The 20000-nt window shown below is 40.6% G+C and overlaps 1 protein-coding gene and 1 long non-coding RNA gene across 2 annotated transcripts; both read left to right on the top strand.

Moving 5' to 3' along the window:
• Positions 1-38: 38 nt before the first annotated feature.
• LOC127419562 (uncharacterized) lies at positions 39-2869 on the top strand. The gene is made up of 3 exons (XR_007893692.1): positions 39-186; positions 1049-1286; positions 1481-2869. It is a non-coding gene; the product is annotated as an uncharacterized LOC127419562 (long non-coding RNA).
• A 2805-nt stretch (positions 2870-5674) lies between these two features.
• LOC127419561 (eukaryotic translation initiation factor 4E type 2-like) lies at positions 5675-12761 on the top strand. Its single transcript, XM_051661064.1, has 7 exons — positions 5675-5864; positions 6309-6408; positions 8036-8170; positions 8269-8373; positions 9997-10149; positions 10832-10968; positions 12339-12761. Exons 1-7 carry the CDS (start codon positions 5848-5850, stop codon positions 12376-12378), a joined length of 687 nt encoding a protein of 228 aa, XP_051517024.1. The 5' UTR covers positions 5675-5847; the 3' UTR covers positions 12379-12761.
• Positions 12762-20000: the final 7239 nt, after the last annotated feature.

The following is a 20000-nucleotide window of genomic DNA, read 5'->3' as shown; positions in this document are numbered from 1 at the left end:
AATGATCTTTCATTCTCTCTGACATTCATAAAGGACAATCCAGTGAGCACTTCCTGTCGCCTCTGTTCACTTCCAGAAGATCTGTGTGTGTGTGTGATCTCTGTGCTGTGGTCTGATCCGTCACTGCCCACATCTGGCAGGAATTTGTGCTGGAATGGAGAGATTTGAGAAGACAGAGAGAGAGGGGTGAGTGAAAAATGAGCTTTCTGATAGAGTCCAGACAGGCATCTAAAGTCTCTGGCTGAAACCCACTCCTCAAATTAAAACAATATTACTGGAATGAAAACACAACCGAGCACAGATATAACTGCTGTGTGTGTGTTTATGCCTTCATGGACTGTAAAATCAGTGTTTATAAGAGTGTAAATGAGAGTATATGTGTCTTTAGAAGTGTATATAAGAGTATATGACAGTAAATGTGTCTGTATGAGTGTATATATTTGTGTATATAGTGTTTATAAGTATTAAGAGTGTACACAGTATATATGTCTATAAGATTGTAAATGAGTGTTTATGATAATATATGACAATATATATGTTTTTATGAGTATATATATGAATGCATATTAGTGTTTATAAGTTTTATAATTATTAAGAGTGTATATGAGAGTATTTGTGTCTATGAGTGTATATGACAGGATATGACAGTATATGAAAGTACTGTATGTGTCTATTTGAGTGTACAGTATATGAGCTTTTATGAGAATATATATGTATGTTTTTATGAGTGTATATGAGCATTTTTGAGTATACGTTTTTATGAGGCACTTCTATATATGTTTTATATATGTGTGTGTGTGTGTGTATATATATATATATATATATATATATATATATATATATATATATATATATATATATATATATGTGTGTTTTTACAGGCACTTTTCCCACTACATTTAAGGAGGCTTGAGTAACACCAATACTTAAAGAATCTGCGCTTAACACGACAAGAGTAGAATATTACAGACCAGTCTCACTTCTCACATTCATGGCGAAAACACTCAATAGGGCAGTTTTCAATCAGATCTCTGCCTATCTCTCACAGAGCAAGCTACTAGATGACAATTAATCAGGCTTCAAAAGTGGACACTCCACCGAGGCTGCCCTGCTGTCTGTCACTGAGTCGCTGAGACAGGTGAAAGCTGGATCCAGATCATCCATCCTGATTCTACTGGACCTATCCGCTGCCTTCAACACAGTCAACCATCAGATCCTCCTGCTCATCTTCTCTACTCTGGGCATCACAGGAACTGTGCTTGGCTGGTTTAAGTCCTATCTCTCAGGTAGGTCTTTCAAGGTAGCCTGGAGAGGTGAAGTGTCCAAATCACATCAGCTACTTACCGGGGTACCTCAGGGCTCAGTGCTTGGGCCACTTGTCTTCTTTATATACACAACATGACTGGGACCCATCATTCAAGCACATGGGTTCTCTTACCACTGCTATGCCCATGACTCATAGCTCTACTTGTCTTTCCAGCCCAACGACACCACAGTGACTGCTCGAATCTCTGCCTTTTTGGCAGACATCTCGGCCTGGATAAAGGATCACTACCTGCAACTCATCCTATCGAAGACTGAGCTCCTCGTTTTTCCAGCCAACCCTGCTGTTGAGCACAACATCACCATTCAGCTGGGTTAATCTACAACAACAGATTCCAAAACGGTCAGAAATCTCGACAACCAACTCAATTTCACCGACCACATCTCAAAGACAGCACGATCATGTAGATTTGCACTCTACAACATCAGGAAGATGAGACTCTTCCTCTCTGAACATGCCACACAACTACTTGTTCAATGTCTTGTCATATCTAGACTGGACTACTGTAATGCTCCCATTGCCAGCATTCATGCATGCACAGTTAGGCCTCTACAAATGATCCAAAATGCCGCAGCATGGCTGGTTTTCAGTGAACCCAAATGAGTGCATGTTACACCACTCCTTGTCTCTCTACACTGGCTGCCGGTTGATGCACGTATCAGGTTCAAGGCTCTGATGATGGCATACAGAACAGTCACTGGGTCTGTGCCAGCTTACTTAAAATCATTCCTGGAATGCTATGTTCCCACCAGAAGCCTGCGGTCTGCAAATGAGTGGCGCCAAGTGGTAACACCAACACCCAAAACACAAAGAGGCACCAAATCACTTTCACGGACTCTCTGCTTCACTGTACCTCTGTGGTGGAACAACCTTCCCAACTTAATCTGAAGCAGACTCCCTCTCTGTCTTCAAAAAACAGCTAAAGACACAACTTTTTCATGAACACTTGACCATAAAATAACAAAAGTAATAAAAAAAAATTGGCTAATACTTTTCTAATGCAGTTGAAACTTTGTAATGCAGCACTTCTCGTATTACTGCCTCCTTAAGATGAATTGCTTTTGTTGTGTCCTTCCTCATTTTGTAAGTTGCTTTGGATAAAAGTGTCTGCTAAATGAATAGATGTAAATGTAATGAGTGTAAATAGCAGCGTAAGTGTTCATAAGAGTACTCATGGGTACAGTCGTCGAACGAGGATATTTTCAGCTTGACTCTTGTTTTCCTTACAAACCACAATCACACCATCATCTGTCTCTCATCTCTCTGTCTGATTTTTATTTACTTTATCTCTCTCTGTTTTTCATCTCACTCCCAAGCTCTTTCTAGAGTACTTTAAAGAACAGATATGACACACATTGATGAATGATACAGCACACAAGGTTGAGTGTTGAGGTGAGACGTGTTTGTCAGTGTTTCTAATGACTCCATGATATCTATCAAGCGTCCACTGAGTCAAAACAACTCTATCCAAAAGACAGAGACAAACAGCATTTTATATGTTCTTTTCTGGATTTATGTACATTGTTTTACACTGTTTGATCTCTATGCAGCTAATAAAGCACCTTAAACTCAGAGATTCACAGAGCATCTGTGCGTGTTTGAAAGGTTTGTCTTCGTTTGAGAGGAAATAAACACACTGCTGATGTCTGGTGGATCTCACCTGCAGCTTCAGTTTACAAAACAAATAATGAAGTAACTCTGACCTGACCTTGACCAGTTCAATAGCTCATCATCAGTGAGTTCTGTTGTGTTTGAATAATCACCACTGCAGTTTAAAATGTTAAGAATACTTTCAACTCAAACACATGAATTTACACAACAGAATCGAGTTTGAAACTGGCAGTTTGTGGACGCTCTAGAGAGCAACAGGAGCCTGAAGTGTTGAGAGCCATGAGTCTGACCTCTGCTGGAGACCACGCACTACTGCATGTGAGAAAAAACTCTTCAAATAAATTAATGAACTATTTCAGGGGGTTTCACATTTTTGATGCCAAGGACCCCCAAATATGACAATCACCTTGCGAGAAACCCCTCCTAAAATATGAAAATGTTAATTTAAATAATTCGTTTTTATATTCGTATTGTAAGAATTAAAGTCAAAGAGAATTATTACAAAATTATCCGTAAGGATGCACCATATATATCGGCCAGGCGTTGAGCAAATTAAAACTATTGGCTATTACCATCAGTTATAAAACGGCAATATAAACCACCGGTATTTCATATCACCGTTTATGATCACATACGTACGGTGGCCCAGAAGTGCATTACACAACAAAATTTAAAAAGTGAACAAAAGTTCACAACACAAATAAATTAAGCCGCAACACAAATAAATGTAATCACTGATGTACCTGTTCGTGGTCTCCCTCTCAGGAGCAGAGAGTGAAAACAGCGGTCCTCATGGAGAAGAAGTGCCTGGGAGCAAATCAATAGCACAGTCGTACGGGCGATGAGGAGGAAGGGTTGCGGCACGGGACCGGCTGAACACTGCCCTCAAGTCATGGTATGCCAACGGCACTCCGGATAAATCCGCCGAATCATCCTGAAACGAAACACAAGACTGGACAGGGGAGACAGCAGGGTTAAGACAGTAAGACATACAGTACAAATTCCAAGCAAGAACAGTATTGGTTGACCAGTCTATGTGCGTGGGTTCTGCGTGACCAACCAAGGATGCCCCAACACTTCTGGTGTCGATGGAGGCACTCCAGACACATGGGCATAGATGAGCAACCAATACAGATACACGAGACAGGACCAAATGAGGCAGAGAGAGCGAGGTGAGTTACTTGAACACACAACAACAATCTAGCAAAGATTATGACACAACGAAGGGTTTAAGTAGGCATTATCAGTGCTGTCAGCACGCTAATTAGTGGCATGATCAGCGTTCCCATGGAAACACCGACCACGCATGCCGGCAGCACCTGAGACACATGAGGGAGAGAAAAACAAAACAAACAGAACAAACCAGCGAATTCACCGGGACTGTGACATAAACACTAGAATTACACACACACCTCACCTGTATGTGAGTCCATCTAGTGTCAGTGTTGATAAAGCAGATGACGTCACTGACTCACCTCCACAACAATATAGGTCTCACTGACTCACACAAATACAGAAAACACAACATCTACACTTTCTGTGTCTGATACACACACATACACGCGCGCACACTGATTGTCTAGTTTTAACACATGTCCACTCAGAACCGAATAAGTTTGTGTTCTTGATATGAATTTCATCATAGATCAGCATCAGATGTTTTAGAAATGTTTACTTGATTTTGTATGAGCACTACATACACATACATAACACATTTTGTTTGCTTTTACAGTATTGAAACATTTTCCCCATTTTTTCCCTTCATCAATAATAACACTTATCTTTCTCACTTACAAAAATGTACAATGGTACTACAATGTTTATTCATGGTCTGTGGTAATCTCATATTTGTTTGACAGGTACCATAGTAAAACCAATGTTTTCTTTTAACTGCTGTGCACTGTTCGGTAATTTTTTACCAAAATCAATTTTGTTTGGCTGCATGACAAAAAAAGCAACACTTGTGTTTCTCACGGTCAAATTTGACCGACCATAGGAAATGAATGGGAGAGACTATAACACAGAGTATTTTTTCTTTTTGGAATTTGTCAAATGAAATCACCAGTCCAGCCACAATGTAGAACACACATGCATACACACACACACACACACTCACACACAGACACACACACACATACCAAGTTTTTATATCATTGTGGGGACTCTCCATAGACTTCCATGCATTTTAGGGATTTTATACAGATCTACACACACACACACACACACACACTCACTCACACACACACATACACTCTCTCTCTCTCTCTCACACACACACACACACACGTTCATCTTGTGAATCAGTGGATGTCTGCAGCCATCTACTGGTTATTATTATTATGACATTATTTTCAAGTCATGTAATTGTTCTTTTTTGTTTATTAGTTTTTTGCACTGGTTTTTCTGGCCCCAGTACGACACATTCTCATATTTTCTTCATGTTTCAACTTATAGAAGTGTAGGTTTTTACTGTAGTGAAATGAACACACATGTGCTTATTTGCATATGCAAATTAATTGTGTAGTTGATACATTTAAATGTAGATAAAATCGAATCATGGTGTTGCGATGGTACTTTTTGTGAGGGCTCTTTTGTTTTTCTACTAAACTTATAACAGTACTGGACAGAGGACACCCATCAAGAAAAATGACCCGTATTATCCAGTGGGGTCCAGGGGCATGAGTTCATTATTTGAATTTTTAGTCTCGCTTTATTTGTCTTCTCTCGGTTCCCGTATGATCTCCGCGCATGCGCAGTGAGAGCAGCTACTGTTGAGTGTGTTCTCTGAATTAAACAATCTTGTGACGGACTATTATATTTGATCTTTTTATACAGATTATTATTATTATTATTATTATTATTATTATTATAAAGCTGCGTTTGGCGTTTATGTTGAAAAGCAGGACAGAAGAATGAATCAGTTTGAACAGTAAGTTAGCGGCTAACGGCTATTTCACATCAATATTTCAGATATTAAACCCTCATGATTCTATAAAACATCATTAACATTACATCTGAATACATCAGCACGTAAATGGGTCATTCGTACAATTCGATGCTATAATTGAAGTTTCCAGTGCAAGTTATTGTATTAATATAGTTTATTTAGTGATTTGAAGTGCGTAACACTTTTGTTTTGTTTATGTTTTCACTAAATGTCTGTTATTGTATATTTAACCTCATCTGAATGTTTGTAGTCATTTATAAACGTGATCCTTTTATGATGAAACATAAAGATACTTGTAAAAGTTTGTTTCGTTTAATTCATGAAAAATGTCTTTATTTGACAAACCCACGAGTGTATTTACATTAGCATCACTAGCATAAATCTCATTATATGATGTATAATAAGAGATATTTGTTTGATTTGTAGTTTGTCAGAGGAAGACTCTGGTGAGCATGAGGAGATGAAGGACAACAATGAGATTGATGGAGGATCAATGAATAATAATAACAACAACATCAGACGCAAGGTGACAATAACACACACACACTCACTCACAACACACACTCACACACACTCTCATACACAATACACACTCACACACAATACACACTCACACATTCTCATACACACACACGCACTCACGCTCACACACTCACACACACAACACACACTCGCTCACACACACACACACACACACATGCACAGAGTTCTGATAAACAACAAACAAACATCTTACTAGTAAACAACAACATCAAACGCAAGGTGACAATAACACACACTCACACAAACACACACTCACACACACACAAGCACAGAGTTCCGATAAACTGCAGCAAAATCCACCAAACAACAAACAAACATCTTACTAGTAAACAACAACATCAAACGCAAGGTGACAATAACACACACTCACACAAACACACACTCACACACACACAAGCACAGAGTTCTGATAAACTGCAGCAAAATCCACCAAACAACAAACAAACATCTTACTAGTAAACAACAACATCAAACGCAAGGTGACAATAACACACACTCACACAAACACACACTCACACACACACAAGCACAGAGTTCTGATAAACTGCAGCAAAATCCACCAAACAACAAACAAACATCTTACTAGTAAACAACAACATCAAACGCAAGGTGACAATAACACACACTCACACAAACACACACTCACACACACACAAGCACAGAGTTCCGATAAACTGCAGCAAAATCCACCAAACAACAAACAAACATCTTACTAGTAAACAACAACATCAAACGCAAGGTGACAATAACACACACTCACACAAACACACACTCACACACACACAAGCACAGAGTTCTGATAAACTGCAGCAAAATCCACCAAACAACAAACAAACATCTTACTAGTAAACAACAACATCAAACGCAAGGTGACAATAACACACACTCACACAAACACACACTCACACACACACAAGCACAGAGTTCTGATAAACTGCAGCAAAATCCACCAAACAACAAACAAACATCTTACTAGTAAACAACAACATCAAACGCAAGGTGACAATAACACACACTCACACAAACACACACTCACACACACACAAGCACAGAGTTCTGATAAACTGCAGCAAAATCCACCAAACAACAAACAAACATCTTACTAGTGAACAAAAACATCAAACGCAAGGTGACAATAACACACCCACACAACACACGCACACACACTCACACAACACACACACGCACAGTGTTCTGATAAACTGCAGCAAAATCCACCAAACAGCAAACATCTTACTAGTAAACAACAACATCAAATGCAAGGTGACAATAACACACAAACACACACACAGAGTCCTACTGATAAACTGCAGCAAAATCCACCAAAACAACAAACAAACATCTTACTAGTAAACAACAACAAACGCAAGGTGACAATAACACACTCACACAAACACCCACACAGACACACTCTCGCTCACACACACACACACACACTCACACACACACAGAGTTCTACTGATAAACTGCAGCAAAATCCACCAAACAACAAACATCTTACTAGTAAACAACAACATCTTACGCAGTCTAAAGCAGAGAATTGAAAAAGAGAATAATCCACTAAACAATAGCATCATCAGATGAATAACTGTTGTGTGTTTGTGTTTCAGACTGTGACTCCAGGTGTAGGTGAACACCCGCTGCAGTATAACTACACCTTCTGGTACTCTCGCCGGACGCCCAGTCGTCCCGCCAACACTCAGAGTTACGAGCAGAACATCAGACAGATGGGGACGGTGGCGTCGGTCTGCACATGCTCTTTCTTTGATTTTTTTATGGTTACATGACTGTGTGTGTGTATCTGTGATGATTATGTGTGTTTAATGCACTCTGTCTCCCTCAGGTGGAACAGTTCTGGAAGTTCTACAGTCATCTGGTGAGACCTGGAGATCTGACAGGACACAGCGACTTCCACCTCTTCAAGGAGGGAATCAAACCCATGTGGGAGGTGTGTGTCCGTGTCTGCGCGAGTGTGTCCGTGTCTGCGCGAGTGTGTCCGTGTCTGCGCGAGTGTGTCCGTGTCTGCGCGAGTGTGTCTGCGCGAGTGTGTCTGTGTCTGCGCGCGTCTGTGTCTGCGCGCGACTGTGTCTGTGTCTGCGCGCGACTGTGTCTGTGCCTGCGCGACTGTGTCTGTGCCTGCGCGACTGTGTCTGTGCGCGGCTGTGTCTGTGCGCGGCTGTGTCTATGCGCGGCTGTGTCTGCGCGAGTGTGTCTGTGCCTGCGCGACTGTGTCTGTGCCTGCGCGACTGTGTCTGTGCGCGGCTGTGTCTGTGCGCGACTGTGTCTGTGCGTGTGTGTGTGTGTCTGTGCGTGTGTGTGTGTGTGTGTCTGTGTGTGTGTGTGTGTGTGTGTGTGTGTGTGTGTCTGGACCCGTTCCAGACTTTTGCACTGAAATAAAAGCTATTCTGGGCCAGTAGAAATGGCATTTTTTATGCAAAGCAACTTGCAAACTTTTACATTTATGAACCTTTCAAAAATCATTTGAAACATGTTGTTATATTTTAATATTTATTCATGCATTAGTTGCATTATTATTATTATTATTTTAAAGCTGCAGTATGTAACTGTTGGCCCTCTAGTGCTTGAAGCATAGCACTGCAAGTGGAGTGGAGGAACATTGTTCTGATAATTACGTGAGCTGGGCTTTGGCTCTGTTCTTCTGCGTGGATGAATCTGATGGTTTGAGGAGTACCGGTGTAACCATGGTTACAGGTGATCATCTGATATCAGAGTGAATGTCACTAACAACAACCAAACATGCCCCCTCTCCTAAAAAATAAATAAAATAAATAATGAAAGGAAGAAAAAGATGGATATCTGAAAAATATGAGCAGGTAAGTAGCAGACTCTTCTCAGTTCTCGGTTTCTTTATTTTGTAAACGTCTGGTTCCCCAGATGGTTGCCTGTTTGAATGATCCATGGTCAATGTGGCTCATGTGTTGTGGCTACAAGCTGTCAACTTCAAACAACCACCACACCTATCACCGCACACACACACACACACACACATGCGCTGTAGTGGCTCCGGACCTTCTTTATTTACGGATGTGACGTAAACATGCACTGACGACTGACGGACGTATGCAATTTCCCGCCAAATCCGTCCCGACAGCTCTCAAATATAAATCATTATTATAGGCTTACTGTAGTGAATCAGGGTATGGCAAATACATGGTTTGGAAGACGGAGTGTTAATGATATTTAAAATCTTACATAGTGTAGTTTTAAATATATATGACTTTACATGTATAAAGTACAGGTCAGAAATTAAGGGGAGCTTGTGGCAAAAATGCCCCAAAATTCATAATTTGTGTGCAAAAAATGCCTTATTAATGAATTTGAGGTGAGAGGTGATACTTTTTCCATCCTCTTCTTGATAATTTGTGTTAATGAAATGCCCCTGAAAATCAAAGTTTATATCTGACACAGATATGTTATTATATTATAGATTTATTGTCAGTGAAACTGTGGGTCGGTTCTAAGATCCGTCGGCTGAACGGCAGCACTGGAACAAAGCTCTGATCAGTGCAGTGCTGAATTTAAATCTCTTTCTGATGTGTGTGTGTTTCAGGACGAGGCCAATAAAAACGGCGGGAAGTGGATCATTCGTCTGCGGAAGGGTCTGGCATCTCGCTTCTGGGAGAACATCATCCTGGCGATGTTGGGGGAGCAGTTCATGGTGGGAGAGGAGATCTGTGGTGTGGTCGTCTCCATACGCTTCCAGGTACTACAGCACTCTATGAGTGTGTCTCTCTGTGTGTGTGTGTGTGTGCAGTAAGTGTGCATTTTGACAATATTGATTACCAGGGACTAAACACAAAACGTTCTGAGCAGAAAGTGTTTTACGTTCTGTTCTGGTGTTCTGTAGCAAAGAAATGATGGGAATTTTAGTCCCTGTTGATTACTCGAGCACTCTGTTTAGCTGATTTTGAAAGTGTGTTGTGTGTGTGAACACACTTTAATAATCTCACGTCATGTTCAGTGTTCTTCACACAGTATCACAGCAATGTCAATATTATTTTAATATTTAGTTAGTTAAATCTCTACTGCAATTTAATTTTATGCCATACTGTCAAACGTGATTTTTGAATTATTATTTTAAGATTTATGAAATTGACTTTAGCAAAAAAAACAAATAATTTGTGATGATTACTGCAATGACTTTGTAATGACTAACCTATCCCAGACTAATAGTTCACATATAGATTTGATTCCAAACAGAACTTACTGAAAAATAAATGATATATTTGCAGTTTATATCTATTTTCTGCTGGATCACACTCCATTTCCTGTTGGTCTAAAGCACTTTGTTAACCCTATTTAGTACTTTACAGATAAAACATATTATTAGTAGTAGTAGTGTTAAACACACTGTAGACCAACTGTTGTTGATGTGTTTCCTGCAGGAGGATATTCTGTCTATCTGGAATAAAACAGCCAATGATCAGGTGACAACATCACGGATACGAGACACACTGCGACGAGTGCTGAACCTGCCACCAAACACCATCATGGAGTACAAGACACACAACGACAGCCTCAAGTACTACACACACACACACACACACAAACACACACTATAACAGCCCAATACAACACACACACACACTATAACAGCCCAATACAACACACACACACACACACACACACACACAAACACACACTATAACAGCCCAATACAACACACACACACACTATAACAGCCCAATACAACACACACACACTATAACAGCCCAATACAACACACACACACACACACACACACACACACACACACACTATAACAGCCCAATACAACACACACACACTATAACAGCCCAATACAACACACACACACACACACACACTATAACAGCCCAATACAACACACATACACACACACACTATAACAGCCCAATACAACACACACACACTATAACAGCCCAATACAACACACACACACTATAACAGCCCAATACAACACACACACACACACACACACTATAACAGCCCAATACAACACACACACACTATAACAGCCCAATACAACACACACACACACACACACACATACACACTATAACAGCCCAATACAACACACATACACACACACACTATAACAGCCCGATACAACACACACACACTATAACAGCCCAATACAACACACACACACACACACACACACACACACACACACTATAACAGCCCAATACAACACACACACACACACACACACACACACACTATAACAGCCCAATACAACACACACACACACACACACACACACATACACACTATAACAGCCCAATACAACACACATACACACACACACTATAACAGCCCAATACAACACACACACACTATAACAGCCCAATACAACACACACACACACACACACACACACACACTATAACAGCCCAATACAACACACACACACTATAAAAGCCCAATACAACACACACACACACACACACACTATAACAGCCCAATACAACACACACACACACACTATAACAGCCCAATACAACACACACACACACACACACACTATAACAGCCCAATACAACACACACACACTATAACAGCCCAATACAACACACACACACACACACACACACACACACACATACTCACACAAACACTATAACAGCCCAATACAACACACGCACACTATAACAGCCCAATACAACACACACACACACACACACACACACACTATAACAGCCCAATACAACACACACACACACACACACACTATAACAGCCCAATACAACACACACACACACACACACACACACTATAACAGCCCAATACAACACACACACACACACACACACACACACACACACTATAACAGCCCAATACAACACACACACACACTATAACAGCCCAATACAACACGCACTAAGTTTCCTGTCTTTCTTGATTTCACAGGGATAACTCCAGTTTCCGGAATACAAAGATCACTTTGTGAAAACCTGAAAATATTTTTCATACGGACACTTTCCATTTGACACCAAGAACACACTGAACCAGACGGACTCAATGACCAGAGTGTGTGAGTGTTTGTGAGTGTGTGTGTGTGTGTGTGTGTGTGAACTCTTGATTAAAAACATTCTCTGCACACATCAGTGTGGTTTGGGTTTATAATTGTCTGAGATGTTTCATGTTATTTAGTGTAAAATATAAAAGTAACATGAGTTAGAAAGATAATATTAATTCTTCTGTTAAAACTCATGTATTATTTGAGCTGTAAAGTTGTTTAAATTGTCATTTTTACAGTCATTTTAGGGTTTTAGCATTTGTTGACATTACATCATCATGGCAATAAAGTTATAAATTGTCTCTAACTTTACACAGATGCGGTTAGTAAGTGATTTTATCACTTTCACTCAAAAATGTTAAAAAAGTGGAGTCAGTTCTGTAGCATAGGATCTTAAAAATTCAGCGGCAAAACCATCCGGCCCCGGATCCTTGCCTATAGGCAAGGCCTTAATTACCTCGCCAAGCTCCTCCAAGGTTATCTCAGAATCAAGAGAATTGTTTTGCTCAGTTGTCAGTTTAGGAAGATCTAATGGTTCCACAAAGTTTCTAATATCTTCATCAGTAGATGAAGACGTGGAACTATAGAGATCAAGATAGAATTCTTTAAAAGCATTATTAATATCAATGGCCGAGGTAAATATTTCACCACCAGCAGATTTCACTGAGGGAATGTAGAAAAAGACTCTCTCTGCTTTATATATCTAGCCAAAAGCTTCCCTGCTTTGTCCCCCGACTCAAAGTATGACTGTCTTGCCCTGAATAACCAAAACTCCACTTCCTGTGACAAAATAGTATTATATCTATATTTCAATCAGGTCAATTCTCTGAAACCATCAGACAACATTCAGCACTTCAGCTCTGCCTCTGCACTTTTAATATTTCCTTCCAACTCCACGAGTTCTTGTGCTTTGGATTTTTTGATGAATGAGGCATACTGTATGATCCGACCCCTAAGAACCGCCTTAAGTGCCTCCCAAGCCACGCCCACAGAGGATACTGAGGACCAGTTGGTCTCCATATAAACACTGATTTCAGTCTTTAACATTTGTTGGAATTCAGGATTTTGCAGAAGGGATACATTAAAGCGGCAACTATATGATTTATTTTTCTCTATATGTGGCAACACCTCTAAACTCACCAGGACATGATCTGAGACTAAAATGTTTCCAATTGAGCAATCAACAACAGCTGAAATGAGGGACTTAGATATATATTAAATAAAATCTATTCTAGAATAAATCTTAAGAACTGATTAAAAAAATGTATAGTCCCTACCAGATGGGTTCAGAAGTCTCCGAATATCTTTAAGACCAAGATTTTTACACATCCTGTGAAGTGTCAGTGTTGCTCTAGGGGGCTTACACACTTTTGCTTCACTATGATCAAGGACTGAGTCCATCAATAGATTAAAGTCTCCTCCCAATATTATATCATGAGGGGTGCCAGCGGCTTGCAACATCCCTTCAAGATCTATAAAAAAGCCCTGATCATCAGCATTAGGTGCGTAAATATTAGCCAAAATCAACCTTTGCCCCTGAATTTCTGCTAAAACAATAATGACTCTTCCTAATTTATCTTTAATCTGTTTGAGACATTTGAATTGTAGATGTTTATTAATCAATATAATGACTCCCCTGCTCTTACTTGAGCCAGCACTAAAGAAAACATGTCCACCCCATATCTTCCCAAATTTTTCAGCTTCCTGCAGGGAGAGATGTGTTTCTTGAAGTAACACTATATCATATTTCTTACGTTTAAGAAAATAAATAACCTTCCTTCTTTTTATGGGGTGCCCCAACCCATTCGCATTCCACATGGAGAGAGATAGTACACTTATATTAACATTTGACATTTTGATATAGTAGAAAAAATAGATTGTGTGCCAAAAACAAAATTATGAAGACCACATTTCAACATTAGTGCAACAATCAAACCCCAAACTTCCCCCAGGATCAAACAAACAGAAAAAATAAAAACATGCGCATTAATCCCGCGCACAACAGCGCCAACCGGCGTCCATCCCTCTAAACTCAAACAGTCTATGTACGCCTACGAGAGCCCCCGCGACAACTTTGCCGTCGGATTGCTCAAGTACGGTGTTTCTATACAAATTTTGTGAGACAGAATTACATAACAGAAAATAATCTATTAAAAAAACTCCAGCCAATAGGCGGAATAAACGCAAAGAACGTGTAGATTCATCCACATAACTGTCCTGAAGGTGTGTTCCTCCACAAAACAAACTCCAGCCGCTAGCGGAACCAGCACAAAAACAAAAAAAAGCTGTTCAGCTACCTCGGACAGTCAAGTGAATGTTCAGTGAGTCAGGCCCACTCGGCTGTAAAGCGAGCGCCACGCAATGACTCACTCATTCCATTTACTTTATGAAGGATATCGCGTGTTGGGGACAAGTAAACACTCTACAGCCATCCTTAACATCTATTCTTAACCTGGCCGGGAACTTCAGTGCAAAGTGACCCTTTGTTGATGCAAAAGAGTGTTATTCCACAAAACAAATTCCAGCCTGGCGGAACCAACACAAAAAGAAACAAGAAAGGTGCCCAGCTTCCTCAGACAGCAAAGTGTATGTACAGTGAGTCGAGCTCACTTGGGGGCAACATGAAAATCACCAAATGGTTTACTCACTCCAATGTTTTTATGAAGGACAATGCTTGCTGTGGGCATGTAAATATTTTGTGGCCATCCTTAGTATCTATTCTCAGTTTGGCCGGGAAAATCAGTGCAAAAGCGAACTTGAAGAGTTTCTTGCATTCCTTGAATCGATCACGTTTCTCTCTTGTCGAAGTCTGGGAACAAGAAAATGCTGTGAATCTTCCAAGAAAGCCTTCCTTTACTCCTCGCCTCGCATAACACAAGATATTTATCGGATGATCTCAGAAATTTGGCCAGAATTGATCGGGGCCTGTCTCCTTCAGTGGATCTGCGAGCCGGGACCCTGTGAGCTCGCTCGATTTCCAGCTTATGGCATGTTATGTTCAGCAGACTCGGAAATAGCCCGTCCAGGAATTCCACCATATCCTGACCCTCTGCTCCCTCAGGAATTCCAACAATTCGGACGTTATTCCACTGGTTACGGTTCTCCAAATCTTCCATCTTCTCCCAGACGCACTCCAAATCCACCTTGGTTGCTCGCAGATTAGCAGATAATTCCCTCTCCGATGACTCCAGATAATCGATCTGTTTCTCAACATCCGCCACTCTTGTAACCACCTCAATGAATTTCGTCTCCATGGCAGTGATCGATCAACATATTACAGCAAGATCCTCCAAGTCTGCAATGACCTTTGTCAGCATTGCCGACACGTTCATCAATTGTCGCCGAATTACCTTCACCTCACCGGCCTAATCGACTCCCGGGCTTGTGGCCTGCTGCTCAGGGGCTTCAGCTTGAGCATGTAAGTGTCTTATAATGTCTCCAGAGCCCAAGGATTTTGAGTTAAGTTAGTTAAGAATCAGGGTGTATCAAATCTCACCGGTTTATGACACAAAAAGGATTAAAGTGGTGGGACCCAGGAGTGGTGGTGGTGTAGTGGACTAAAGCACTGAACTGGTTCAATCCCCACAGTCACCACCATTGTGTCCTTGAGCAAGACACTTAACTCCAGGTTGCTCCAGGGGGATTGTCCCTGTAATAAGTGCACTGTAAGTCGCTTTGGATAAAAGCGTCTGCCAAATGCATAAATGTAAATGTAAAACTTGCAAAGTGCGCAGAGCTCGACATTCACACGTCCGAACCTCGCATGGCGCCACGGGACTCCCTGCCCAGATTTTTGCTTTTTAAAGAAAAGGAGGGAAGAGTCTAAATAAATTTTTGGGGTAATCAACATTATGCCATAAATGCTGTCGAATGAACCCGGAATATTCCTTTAAGTAAATTGTCACATTCATGAAGGTTTTCTTAAATGTTGGTACGAACAGAATTTACAGTTCAAAACTACCTATAAATCATAAAAGACATTCAAACATGTGTGACTTGATTGCAATGAAATGAAAAAATACAAATACATTCATTGAAAGAAAGCTTATTAATGGACAGAAATTAGTTAAGTGGGTTGGTGTTCTTTTTCCTTTATTTTCTTGGATAATTCCATTAATGTTTCTCTGTTCTGCAAAGGATCATATATTCCCAAAACTGCTTCATACGTTTTGTTATTCCTGCAGAAGTGTTTGGCATGAGGCGTACAGGTCTGGTGATTGCTCGTTTGATTTTCTAGAAGAAATGAATACCCTCGACCATGACTGGTTTGTCATTTAATATACACAAAAGGATATGTTAGTGCAATGTGTTAGTCACCATTCACTTGCATTGCTTTTTTCCCCCGTACAATGAAAGTGAATGGTGACTGAACATTTTGTCTAACATTCACATTTGTGTTCCACAGATGAAAGTCTCACAGGTTTGGAACAACATGAAGGTGAGTGAATTGTGACTGAACTATCCCTTTAACCAGTGTAAAAAAGATCTGCCTGCAAAGGTGCCTGGGTAGCTCAGTGGTAAAATACGCTGGCTACCACCCCTGGAGTTCGCTAGTTCGAATCCCAGGGTGTGCTGAGTGACTCCAGCCAGGTCTCGTAAGCAACCAAAATTGGCCCGGTTGCTAGGGAGGGTAGAGTCACATGGGGTAACCTCCTCGTGGTCGCTATAATGTGGTTTGTTCTCGGTGGGGCACGTGGTGAGTTGTGCGTGGATGCCGCGGTGGATGGCGTGAAGCCTCCACACGCGCTATGTCTCCGTGGCAACGCGCTCAACAAGCCACGTGATAAGATGCACGGGTTGACAGTCTCAGACGCGGAGGCAACTGAGATTCGTCCTCCACCACCCGGACTGAGGCGAATCACTATGCGACCACGAGGACTTAGAGCGCACTGGGAATTGGGCATTCCAAATTGGGAGAAAAAGGGGAACCCCCCAAAAAAAGATCTGCCTGCAAAACTCCGTAAAGTGTGAGATTCTGTCAAAGTTGTTTATTTCTCACATACACATGGCCCTTTATTGCGATATACGATTACATCGTCACCCCCTGCTGAGGGTCCGTGAATTATTTTGCTTTATTGATTTTGCTTTAAAAATGTAAATGTGATCAAAAAATCTTATTTACCCACCTCCCCAAATCCAAACATTCACCGTCTCCAACGGCCACATTTGCATCACGCAAGCATCCATCAACGACAACAGGTGGAAAATTAATAACAGCATACAGATTAAGAACTAACGACAATTATAAATGTATAGACAATAATAATCTAAATAAATAAGCCTAATAAATTAATAATAGATAAAGTTTTGGTAATAACGTTAATGCTGCCTAAAGAAAATAAAATAAAACTCATTTTAGGTTCAAGGTGAACTTGTCTTGCATTAATTTACGATTTAATCACGTTCAACTTTGCAGATTCAGTAATATATATCTTTGTATTAAAGAAACAGAGTTGCGTTCACAATGCATGCCAACCGCGAGGAAATAAAGTGAATTAAACTCACAGCACCTCCTGAGATGATCGGAGATCATTTGCAGCATTCTCATAAACGACATTAATCTAGCAAACACATTTCAGACGAATGAAACAGAGGAAAAGAGTGAAAACTCTTTACATGCTCATGCTGCACACCTCTGAACAAACAGCGAATCAGACACGAGCATTGACGGCTTTTCTTTTGTCTGTTCTTAAAAATATAATAAAGTGTGTTTCTTTGTGACTAACAGCATTTCTTGTCATGTGTCACTCCGAGATGTCTTACAGGTCGCCCGCCTGTTACAAAATTACCCGCGCATGAAACACATTTAGACGAGGAGCTTGTGAACTGGACTGACCAAACGAATCAAAGACATATAATGCCCCATGGGCATAAAAGCTAACTCGACCAGGAATATGGTTTCCTCCTGGGTTGGTCAAAGGGCATGTCTCTAGAACATGTACGTCTGGCTGCAGGTTGGACTCAAACTCAGTTTTTCACAATTCCTGACATTTAATGGTAGAAAACATTCCCTGTCTTAGGTCAGTTAGGATCACTACTTTATTTTAAGAATGTGAAATGTCAGAATAATAGTAGAGAGAATGATTTATTTCAGCTTTTATTTCTTTCATCACATTCCCAGTGGGTCAGAAGTTTACATACACTTTGTTAGTATTTGGTAGCATTGCCTTTAAATTGTTTAACTTGGGTCAAATGTTTTGGGTATCCTTCCACAAGCTTCTCACAATAAGTTTTGAGGTCTTGAGGTCAGGGCTTTGTGATGGCCACTCCAATACCTTGACTTTGTTGTCCTTAAACCATTTTGCCACAACTTTGGAGGTATGCTTGGGGTCATTAACCATTTGGAAGACCCATTTGTGACCGAGTTTTAACTTCCTGACTGATGTCTTGAGATGTTGCTTCAATATATCCACATAATTTTCCTTCCTCATGATGCCATCTATTTTATGAAGTGCACCAGTCCCTCCTGCAGCAAAGCACCCCCACAACATCATGCTGCCACCCCCATGCTTCACGGTTGGGATGATGTTCTTCGGCTTGCAAGCCTCACCCTTTTTCCTCCAAACATAACGATGGTCATTATGACCAAACAGTTCAATTTATGTTTCATCAGACCAGAGGACATTTCTCCAAAAGTAAGATCTTTGTCCCCATGTGCACTTGCAAACTGTAGTCTGGCTTTTTTATGGCAGTTTTGGAGCAGTGGCTTCTTCCTTGCTGAACAGCCTTTCAGGTTATGTCGATATAGGACTCATTTTACTGTGGATATAGATACTTGTGTACCTGTTTCCTCCAGCATCTTCACAAGGTCCTTTGCTGTTGTTCTGGGATTGATTTGCACTTTTCACACCAAACTACGTTCATCTCTAGGAGACAGAATGCATCTCCTTCCTGAGCGGTATGATGGCTGTGTGGTCCCATGGTGTTTATACTTGTGTACTATTGTTTGTACGGATGAACGTGGTACCTTCAGGTGTTTGGAAATTGCTCCCAAGGATGAACCAGATTTGTGGATTTGTGGTACACAGTTTTATTTCTGAGGTCTTGGCTGATTTCTTGTGATTTTCCCATGATGCCAAGCAAAGAGGCACTGAGTTTGAAGGTAGGCCTTAAAATACATCCACAGGTACACCTCCAATTCAGTACACCTCCTATCAGAAGCTAACTGGCTAATTGTCTAAAGGCTTGACATCATTTTCTGGAATTTTCCAAGCTGCTTAAAGGCACAGTTAACTTAGTGTATGTAAACTTCTGACCCACTGGAATTGTGATATAGTCAATTAAAAGTGAAACAATCGGTCTGTAAACAATTGTTGGAAACATTACTCGTGTTATGCACAAAGTAGATGTCCTAAACAACTTGCCAAAACTATAGTTTGCTCATATGAAATCTGTGGAGTGATTAAAAAATGAGTTTTAGTGACTTCAACCTAAGCGTATGTAAACTTCTGACTCAACTGTAAATCACCGAATCGTTTATTTAAACTGGTGCAGTTACGTGAACTGTCTGAAAGAACTGATTCACTGAAATGAATTGGACTTCCCAATGCTTA

This window comes from Myxocyprinus asiaticus, chromosome 28 (assembly GCF_019703515.2).
Source record: "Myxocyprinus asiaticus isolate MX2 ecotype Aquarium Trade chromosome 28, UBuf_Myxa_2, whole genome shotgun sequence".
In the NCBI taxonomy this organism is placed as follows: domain Eukaryota; kingdom Metazoa; phylum Chordata; class Actinopteri; order Cypriniformes; family Catostomidae; genus Myxocyprinus; species Myxocyprinus asiaticus.
Note: the sequence above shows the minus strand (reverse complement) of the source record. Positions and strands in the feature narration are given on the sequence as shown.